Below are 11,092 nucleotides of genomic sequence, written 5' to 3' on the forward strand. Positions count from 1 at the left end.
TCCTGATAGATGTGGGGTTGGGACAAGATTACAAATGGAAAGCCCTAGACTATGGTTTCCTTTCTCCTTTCCTCCCATTCCCAGTTCTATCATGACTGAGAGGAGCCATACATGCATTTAGACACTGTAGCTCATACACCCAAGCTCTACTCACGAGCCCTTTCTGAACCTATTGCCCCCAGCCAATCCATGGGCCTGGCAGAGCCTATAGGGTCAATGTTATCTGCTCCAGAGAGGTGGATCTGGAAAGAGGCCAATCCATGCCTAGGAAGCTGCTGGAACTGTTTAGGCAGGAATTCCCATCTTGGACACCTGGAGAAGGGGTGGAGGCAGTGTGCTTTAGGTGGAAGTTATTCCATTGGCCGCAGGACTCCTTGTCCATGACTAGAGCAGGACCCCATATAACAGAAAGCCTGCTGCAGGGTCCAGATCACCTGGATCATGGAGGTGTTGCCTGTCTGCCTCCCTCGACATGAACTTAAGCTCCAAAAGAAGACGCCTCATGCTAGCTTGATCACCGCATGTATTAAACAGTCCTTGCCACAGCATGTAGTAGCTGTTCAATAAATAAAGACTAAATACATTATACATGTTACAGAGTTTTAGGAGACAAGGCAGGGATTGCATGAGGGTTAATAAAGTATGTTAAGTTCAATAAATATTTACTGATCCCTTATGGATGAGGCACTGTGGGCAACTCAAAGATGAAACAGTTGTGGCCCTTATACTTCATCGGTTACAATCTAATAGACACAATGATATGTATCTATAACTATAGGGCCAGACAGTTGGATGTGTAAGCTCAGGGTGAAATATGATTATGGACATTCATTTCTTAAAAGAAAACATTTAAGACAAAATGCTGATCAATAGAAAGTTAATGTATCTTCACAGTTATCCAAGAATGTTGGTTCAAGGTTTCATTGTGATGGTTGATTGAACCACAAATAAGACATTTGTCTTATTTTAGATACACTTCATTTCAGTAACACTTCCTATTTCTTTACATCTTTACCTGGTGAGTAACTGTAGAATGTAAGTGACCTTTCTTCTTTGTCCTTTGTCCTCAGCATAAGAACCTCCTTAAATAATCCTACCTTCCTAGGCTATGTGGTGTCCTGAGCTATTACAGACTGAGTTCTTCCCAGGGAGAGAGACAGTACTGATGGTGCATTTTGTTCTGACACAATGCTTATTACTATTCCTTGTACAAAACATTTAATTTACTCAAATTGCAGGACAGAAAAGATGTGTATTTGCTAGCGACTATTTACAAAAGCAGCAATACATATACCAGATGATCAAAATTGCCCTTCTCAAAAACTGGAAGATTTTATCATTACCTATTTTTGTTATTTTTCAAAGCCTCTTTGGCAAATATGGCCCCTGGCCTTGAGGTCCTCTCTAGCTCATTCCATTTGATTGCAATTGTTCATCTTCATGAGGAACTTCACCTGTAATTGAATGTGTTCAAGAGAAAGCTTGGTGGGTGATTTAACACAACATGCAGTTGCTTTCATGTTTCAAATCCGAGATTCTATCCTGTTGATTTTGTTCATTTCCAAGTTTTTGTCTTTGGTTTGGCTCTTGAATAAATTGTTAGACTTGGATCCCTCCTAAATAGAAGTTCAATAGCCAAGGTATTATTTGATCAATATCTTAGGGCTTTAATGGTCTCCATTTATCTTCCTCCATTTCAGTATTACAGGTTACATCTTAACAAATTTCAAAGGCCTCCCAAGTAACTTAGATATACTATAACTTATCACATTACCTGAAATAGAGGGCCCACTCACTGAGGTTGAAACCGTTTTTGCTCCACAGAAACTCAAAGAAAGTATATTAGGCTCTTTCAGGATGCACAAAAGAGACATGTGCTCAGGTTACTTCCAAAAGGTCATGGGATCCGTTGCACATGTTAATTAACCAGAGTTCTTTTTATCCTTTCTTCATTATGGCCCAGGCTCTCAACCTCACTCCCCTGTCTCATCCTCCATTCAAGCAGCTAGGCCCATGGCATTCACTGCCTCCTGAGAGTGTCGCTGCAGCAAAGTGCAAAGAAAAAGGAGGCTCATGACTGGTTTGGATCTCAAGATTCTAGGATCTTAAAGCTAGAAGACTAGACAGGACTCAAAACACATAAAAGGCAAGAGGAATGAGATCTACCACCCTTCCCCCATGTAGGCACCAAGATATTCTCGGGCTTCCCAAGACTTGGGGAGAGAGGGGTGATGAGGAGAGAACCAAAAGGAGGGGACATGAGCAGGCCTTCAGTGAGGAGGGGCTTGGAGTGACCATCAGGCAGGAGTGACATCATTGTCCCTGGGCTGCCTGGCCTCTTCTCCTCGAATATGCCCTCTGTTACCAGCAGGGATTGCATGAGAGTTACTGCAGCCTCTGGGAAGCTGTCAGCCTCTGCAGACTGTCCGGTCCCCACCTTGAGCGATGCACCTCCCCGCTCCAAAGAGCTGTCCTGCTTCTCCTTCCCACTGCTCCGGCAAAGACCTTGCCAGGACACCAGACAGCACATCCTCAGTGACCCTCTGGGAGAACCAGAGCCCCAGATTTTTCAGTCCCAGTAACCTAATCCAAGTTTCAATGACGCTGAACACCCATGAACCCTCAAAGAAGGATGGGAACCTGTATTCCCCATGAAGAGCATGTGGTATGGAGAAAAAGTCCCTGCACCAGTTAAGTGGATGCAACTGGGCTCAAGCTTGCCCAACTCCCCACCCTCAGCCCTGAGCCAGGAAGTGGTAAAACATACCATTAAATAAGGATTCACTAGAAAGTGAGGCAGTCAGGAAATCATCCTAATTCAGCCCAGTCAAGTCTCACAGAGGCCAGAGTACCATTCAAGACGATGCATCAAGCATCTTGCCCACTCAGCAGCTGACTTCTGCTGTTCCCCACTCCGGTGCTCCATGTTGGGTGGGGGGATGATGCAGCTGTTCTCCCTAAAGCTGGGTCTCTGGTTCACCTACTCCTGATGTTACCAACTAATTTTGAGTGTTTGGAGTTCAGGCTACTTAAGTGACAGGACTGATCGGTCACCTCATGTGGAGGGGCTGGGCTGAGCTCTCAGGCCACATCCCTCTGGGGCCACAGGACAGCCTATGAGTTGGTTGTCATTGAGTAGGGTACCAATCACTGGCCAGATCCAGTGATGCCAAACACAGAAGAGAGACGGCGGGTATGGCAGTTATTCTGAGACCTCATGAAAAGGGGCAGGGTAACTGGCAGGTGCTTTACATGCCAGGCCAAGAAAGGACATGGAGATGGAAAAGCTATCCTCATTTTTAGTTTCTGAGAACCAAAGCCCAGGGGGAAAGCCATCTGGCTGATGTTGCACAACTCATTAGTGGCTAAGTTGGAACAAGGATCTCATTCTCCTCATATCGTAGGCGTCAAGATACAGAATATGAAATATATGTAGAGATGTTCATAATTTTAATGGCTATCCTTTGGTGTGAATAATTGAATATGGAGTTTTTAAAATAATAAATAAATAAATAAATTGAGGGGACACAAATGAACTCATCTACGAAACAGAAACAGACTCACAGACATAGAGAACAGATGGGTGGTTGCCAAGGGGAAGGGGGGATTGGGAGTTTGGGATTAGCAGATGCAAACCATTGTACATAGGATGGATAAACAACAAGGTCCTACTGTACAGCACAGGGAACTATATTCAATATCCTGTGATAAACCATAATGGAAAAGAATATGAAAATGTATATGTATAACTGAATCACTTTGCTGTACAGCAGAAATTAACACAACGTTGTAAATCAACTATACTTCAATAAAATTTTTTACAAATAAATAAATTGAGGGACATGAACACCACTTTCCAAACTGCCAAAATTCCCAAATCTTTTTTTTCTGAGGTATCCAGATAGAAACATAGCAGCAATGACCGCAGCAGACACAACACTCAAGAGAGAGATTACTTGTATCTCAGATGCAACAGAGAGCATGTTGAGGAACAAAGGCTAACTCTCCTGGATTGAAAGTTTCCTAAATCATCTAAAACACAATCAGCAGCATCTCTCTCCCACAGGATACGAAAAAGAATATAGAGGCCACCAAAATCACTAATGTAGGTGCCCAGTGCATTTGTGACACCAGGGGCGGAATACTAGAGACCCTTCCTTTGCCAAGCACCTCTCACTACAGCATCTCCTATGCAGTGCTGTCGTGAGTTGCCTTTTCTGTGCTGGTGAAACATTTGGTTACACACAGGCCCAAGGATATGAATTTGAACTATTTAAGATGTTCTACAGGCATTTCTGTGGTAACTTCATGTACGCATACCCCAAAACCTTGCATTCTGTAAAATTGCACGTGAAAAGCAACAGGACTTTGGGGGAAAATAATGTCAGGGAAATTGAGACAAAAGTTATGGAACTTTGTTATTAAAGCCCTAACAAAAAGCATAACAACTCTCATAAATAAACTGACACAGTTTAACTTAAATAAGTTAACTGACACAGTTAACTTTCCAATGGCATTGTGACACCACAATCAGTTGGTCATTTGTAGTCTTCAACCTGAGGCCCCAGCTTCACCCTTTCAGATATAAGTCCTTGAAGGCATGTGCTGCTAATAAAGACCAGTTTCGTCAAAATTGAAAATCACAACTTTTGTTTTAATACAGGAGGAAATATCTTTTTGGCTTCTTTATCTATACTTTTGGTTTCCTTCAGCTAGCTTAACACGTTGAAAAATATAGCCAATCTTGAAGCCACTAAACAGCCATAACTACCACTAAAGGTGGTCGGTTCTACAGGATATTCAGCTTTTTTTCTTGAAGTCTTCATATACAGCCAAAGCTTTCACTTTAATTGTGAGGGAACTTGCTCCCAATGACTTCGAAACATTAACATCCCTGGGAAAATCCTATGCAAATCAACATGACTTGTGCATTACACTGACACCATTCCCTATTTACCAACTGTGTTTCAGCCAATTTACATTAAATAAACATGCACTGCAAAAGAAGAGGCTGTAGTGCTTTAATCATTCTATTTTAGGACAGAGGAAGCTATTAGAACAGCACCATTTTCACCAACATGTTGGCATTTCTGTTATCAGTCGGAAAGAGAACCACAAAGCGTAGATAATAAGCAATAGCTGAAAGCACATGTAAGAAAGTCCAAGTTAGCCCTGGCTTTCTCTGAACTGAGTTTGGTATTACTGAGATGAATAGTTCAACTGAAGCACATGTCCAATGAAGGTGTCAAAAATAAAGGAAGAGAGTAGAATGGAATCATCCTTTAGTGCTTTCTATGAGGGGATGCATTAGGTTTCTCAAATGAAAACTGGAGCTGAAATCCTCCAAAGCTAGCCATCAGAGATGCAAGTAAAATTCAGATAAAGTAATAAACACACCTAGATCTTTCATCTCATTAAAATAAATAAAGCACACAAGGAGGAGAGGGTGGAAGGAGATGGGATCATCTGAGTTCTAACAGGCACATGAACACTGATGGGAGGGGTGGAGAACAGGACTTTCAGAAGGAATAATGTTCTCACCATGAGTGCAAACTTATTTAATGTTGTGTCCTTTTTCCTTGTAAAACACTTTGCTCCTGCAACCCCATGGTATGCGACCGACTACAGGAATTACTGCCCTAGCACAACCCACCAAACACACTTAGATCGGCACCATGTGGAGAGCACTGCCTCAGGTGCTATCTCAGCACCAAGGAGAGTTCCAAGTCAATTGCAAGATTAGGCCATTCTTCCTAGGCTTTTCCTTTTGTGAAATTGAGGGAAATCTGGTCCAGCGGACTCTTTCATCCAGTTTTTGGTATATGTGTGCTCCAGAGGCGTCCAATTTCACACTCCAATAACTATTTCATTCCTCTCCCAGATGAGACAGGCCCAGTCCCACCTCATTTCATCAGAACCCTGTTCCAGAATTTGTTCCAGATCCAGGCTAGGGGATAAATATGTGAGAATTAAATTTAGGGAACAATGAAAGTGTGAATGTCTATCTGAAAGTGAGAGTGACAATGACCCACTGAGCTCTACACGTGACTATATATGTCTGTGTGTGTAGTCACTCCTCCACTCATGAAAGCCATTCTATGGGGATAAAACCATTTCTCCTTTGTCCAACAATTTTGAAACTGAGATGTTATTAAATATGCACCAGGTGAATTTTTTTCTCAGTTGAGAACATGAGAAATTGAAATTAAAACACAAGTACACTCACATTTGCCTTCCATCTTACGTGTATCTGCTCCTATCTATTCTCCATGAGACTTGGTTCCCCCTCAACAAAAAAACCCTCAAAATAAGGGCATAAGGGAAAATGAGCTATGATTTACGTTGTCTTTTTTCTTCTTTTATTTCAAAAGAATGATTTGGAACAAGGAATACTTTTGTGAGGTAAAACAGATGATCCTCTAAGAGGACTGCACAATATGTGAGTATTATTGATTTTTCTTCCTAAGTCATTTCAGTGATACTATCTTGAGCTGAGTGACCATTGATAGTAAATGATTTCCAGCCAGACACTCAATCTTCAGACCTGCTTCTCTCAAAAGTTTAGCACTTCTGGTGAGAATACATGCATGGATTTTGAAGTACTGAGAGTATGTAATAGAAGATGTAAACTTCAGAGGATTTTTACTTATGATAATAAGCCCTGTAACCGGAATTAAAAAGGAGAGAAGGAAAGGAAGCCAGAATTCCTGCTAGGTCTTTTTTTTTTCCCCCCAATGTTTTTATTCAAGGTTTGAGAAATTACATTCACTAGATCTATTGCTTCCTAAGCCTTAAAGCCAAAACGGGGCAATATTAAATCACCCAGGATGCAGATTTCTGATATCAAAGGACACATAATAAGACAAAATCTCAATGCCTTAAATAGTAGCGCTAATACCTTAAAAGGTCAGTGATGTCATGATGCATGGACAATAGGGTCCAAGAAATTCTTTTGAATTCTATAAAATGTCAAGGTTTAACCACAAAATTCAAGTTTCAACACGGCTCTTGGGGTCCCAGTAGCAGCAAACAACAGCTCAAACCTCAAGATTCAATTCATAACAATTCATAATTTCTCAACAAAACATAGTCATTCACATTTCTCTCTCTCCCTCTCTTTCTCTGTCACCCCCTCCCTCTGTCCATCCCCACCTCCCTTGTTACCTCCATCCTCAGGGCCAAGATGATTCTGCATAGGCTTGTGTTAAGTCCTTGGAAAATCAGCAAACCACTGGGCTACATTGTATCTAATGAAAAAGGACATATACTCAAGTGAGATAAAAACGTGGATACTTTAAGAATACAACGTAAGGTTCTAATAGATTCTCCCAAGATTTTCCGTGAAAAGAGTAGTACTTACATACTTAATCAATGCAGCAGAAATTTAACTGGGGGGGCACAGACTCAACAGGATGCACTTCCAATGTTATTCTCCCTGAAAAACCCACAGGGCTAAGCTTTGTGTCGCCTGCATAAATAGTATTCCCACAGGTTCACAGGCTCATGAATTTGGCCAGCCAGGGGCCAGGTTTTATCTTTGTTTACTGAAAGGCAAGTCTGCTCACCAAGTAGATATTCATTAGATGTGCCAGTTCCAAACAACTCATCATCTGATATCCAGCTGATCAATTTAAATTACCACTAACTTCACTGTAATTGCTTCTCTAATTATAATGATGCTGAAAGACTTTGAGAATTGTCTTGGTTTCTTTAGTACGTGCCATAGCTTTAACCTCCCAAGTCCCAGTTGTGAAAATCTGCCCTCCCCCTCCCACCCCCCCACCCCTGCCAAAAGAGGCCTTTGGGGGGAAACAAAAAAGGGAAATTAGACAACAAAGAAATGGGATGAATTTTCTAAACCCAAGGATTTGTTTTATTTGGGAAGTCCATTTCACTCTCATCTGAAACACAGAAGAACCAGAAACAGGTTGGCCAATTTATTGTAAAATGGAGGTGGTTTGGGGACTGACAAAGATGCTTGATTGGAATGATGGACCACATGAGAGACGCTCAGAGACGCAATCAACAGATTACCTCCTGTTCCCATTTGTGCTAATTGCCATATAATAGCTTGTTTAAGTCTTCTCACCAGCCTTAATTGCAGGCTGGGTTCTCACCTTTGAACTGTCATCTCCTAGTTTTAATTATAAACAATAAATTTTCTTTCAAATTCTTACACTTTTCTTTGCCTCCATCCTCTGAAAATGGAATTCACATCACCCTGACATCAAGCAGAAAGTAGACCAGTAAGAGGGAGAGAAGCCAGGGCAGACCTTGGAAGTCACCTCTGATCTGTACTTCAACAAATGAAAACAACAGGTTGGAGGACCTAGAAAACCTGGCATCGATAAATAGCAGCCAGTTCATCAACCCCTGGCGGCCAGGTTCACTGTGACCTAGCTTTACCTCCACCCGCATCTTCTCCCATACAAAGGCCTCTGGGGGAAGGCAGTCGTGGCCATTTAAACAGTTAGTTTCCCAGAGTTTGTGCCAGACATTTCTTTTTAATTGCCTATGGGCCTCAAGAAATAAATGTTACACCACCGAGGTCCTTCAACTTGTTCTAATATGAATCAAGATCGGATTTCTCAGTCCACTGGGTCTCATTCCCATTTATTCCTTTGTATATCACTCAGGGCCATAAATCACTCTAGCAGCCGCTCCTTCTCAGAGGAGATGTGAGGAAATGATAATGTTTTATGTGAGTAATTAATCCGGTGGCAGATGTGGAGTTTCCAAAACTACTACCATTAGCACTTTGACAGGCTTTCCGAACACATATTCTAGTACCGGTTACTAGATTTTAATATGTTAATACTATGTTACTCATAAGCAAGAAACATTCAGGCCTTAAGTTTTATAGAAGTGCTATTACTCACAGAGGCTTTTCAGAGAGGACTAGGGATGAGGCTTTTATATTCTTAACGCTGCTGTTGAATAAACAGTGTCCAATTAACATACCAGCTGGAAGGACACCATTCCTCAGTTCTAGTTCTCCCTATAATATTCAACATTTATAAAGTGAATCAAATAATTCAGAGTGAAACTTATGGCGATTTGGGGAAGAGAAAACAGGAGTTCAGTGGTGGAACATTTTTCTAGCAATGTGGCTTTGGGTCTTGGAAATCACAAACATGACAAATAGAGCTACAAAAGAAAATGAAGAAAATATACTGGCTTCATCTAATAATTTTAAAAGATTTCCTAAACACGCAAAGCTAGTGTGTGTGCCATACTGGCGATGCCTAGTGTCTGCTGTGTAGTTTTGTTACGGGGTGAGCTTGTGTTCTTACATTAGCTATTTATCCAATGGTGACACAGTCTACAGCCTGAGATTTGCTTTATTATTTTTCCCTAGCTTAGGTAAGGTAATAATCACAGTACCTAGATAGTCATAGTACCTTCTGTCTACCTTTCTTCTTGTCACATTTTCTCCTTAAATATGTTTTAGTACAATAATAAACTGCTATCCATGGTAAACATCCTTCATCATAATTTAGCCTCATGCTGAATGTGTAAAATGGCCACTGTCATGGACAGGCAGCCTGTAAAACTAACAGCAACTACGGTGTTGCTGCAGGAACTAACTCAAGGTCAAACCCTCAGGCTTGGAAAGGACAAAACACTGTCGGAGAAATTTCTCACTGTTTCATGTTTAACTCGATCAAAGAAAAGGACTCCCATCACAATATAGACTTTGTAACAAAAAGGGTTTGTTTGTTTTTGTTTTTTTTTAGTTTAGGGACAGGAATTTATTATAGTTCACTTTTACTGGTATAAAAAGCTATCTAATTGTGTAAAAGTCAACTGTTATTTGCTCTTTTTTAATTAATTTTTATTGGCGTATAGTTGATTTACAATGTTGTGTTAGTTTCTGCTGTACAGCAAAAAAGTTATTTTTAAAAAACACACATATTTTGGGACTTCCCTGGTGGCGCAGTGGTTAAGAATCCGCCTGCCAATGCAGAGGACACGGGTTCGAGCCCTGGTCTGGGAAGGTCCCACATGCCATGGAGCAACTCAGCCCGTGCACCACAACTACTGAGCCTGCGCTCTAGAGCCCACGAGCCACAACTACTGAGCCTATGTGCCACAACTACTGAAGCCTGCACGCCTAGAGTCCGTGCTCTGCAACAAGAGAAGCCACCTCAATGAGAAGCCCACGCACCACAGCAAAGAGTAGCCCCTGCTCGCCACAACTAGAGAAAGCCCACGAGCAGCAATGAAGACCCAATGCAGCCAAAAATAAATAAATTAAAAAACACACACACATTCTTGAAAAATGAGGAAAGGTGGCCTTTGAATGGTAGCCTAAATGACTCTACTATCCTTCAGCTAGAGTTATTTTGTCACAGGAAGAGAAAGACAAAAGTAGTTCCATACGTTCAAGCATTTATGAAGCTACGTTATAAACAAAGTGAGCAGCTAGGTAACAGGCTGATGGTACAAAGAGAAAAGAAAGTCACTTTGTACTAGAGCTGGTTGTGTCTGAATGCAGAAAAAAATAAGGGGCAACATAAGTTGGATACAGAAGGTGATGAACATTTGTGAAAAGGGAACACTGAGGAAAGAGTTGTGCATGACCAGGATTTTCTAAGATGGATTTTGTTGGAAGTGGGTTAGGGCAAGCCTGGATTTGGTTTCTCCCTCCAAAGTTTTCTTGGAATGCTGCTTTTGATAACAGCTTGTGAGTTCCTTTGCCTGTGTCTGTGATCTGTATTTTTGTTTGAAATCTCTTTACTTTGGTTCAGTGAGTAAGTGTTGTTTGCCCAATTCTAACAGTTCTTTTGATCTCCAGCTAACTTGGAGATGCTTTAGAAGGCCCTTGAGCCATCTCAGAGAGAAATGTTTGATTAGTACGTTAAATTACATGGAATTCCTAAAAATCTAGTATGTCCTGGTAAAATTTTATCAGTCACAATTCTAGTTATTTTTAAATGTTGTATGTAACAGCAATAATGGTTTCTTTTGTCATTTACATTGTGATCCAATGTATAACCATGACCTTTTAAGTCTTTATGTGATTTATAGATACTTACTGTTGTGCTCTAACACTTTGCAAAATGCTCCATCTTCAAGAAGATCTATGTGA

At 41.1% G+C, this 11,092-nt stretch overlaps 1 protein-coding gene across 1 annotated transcript in view; it reads right to left on the reverse strand.

The window, feature by feature from the left end:
• The window catches only part of LOC309623664 (uncharacterized protein), a 769,197-nt gene extending 761,478 nt beyond the window's left edge, over positions 1-7,719 (reverse strand). Inside the window, exon 1 of the mRNA XM_082380758.1 lies at positions 7,165-7,719. Within this exon, the coding sequence (XP_082236884.1) occupies positions 7,165-7,170 (6 nt within the window). The 5' untranslated portion in view covers positions 7,171-7,719. The remainder of the gene's footprint in view (positions 1-7,164) is intronic.
• Between the last annotated feature and the right edge of the window lie 3,373 nt (positions 7,720-11,092).

This window comes from Balaenoptera borealis (assembly GCF_965194805.1).
Source record: "Balaenoptera borealis genome assembly, chromosome: 2".
In the NCBI taxonomy this organism is placed as follows: domain Eukaryota; kingdom Metazoa; phylum Chordata; class Mammalia; order Artiodactyla; family Balaenopteridae; genus Balaenoptera; species Balaenoptera borealis.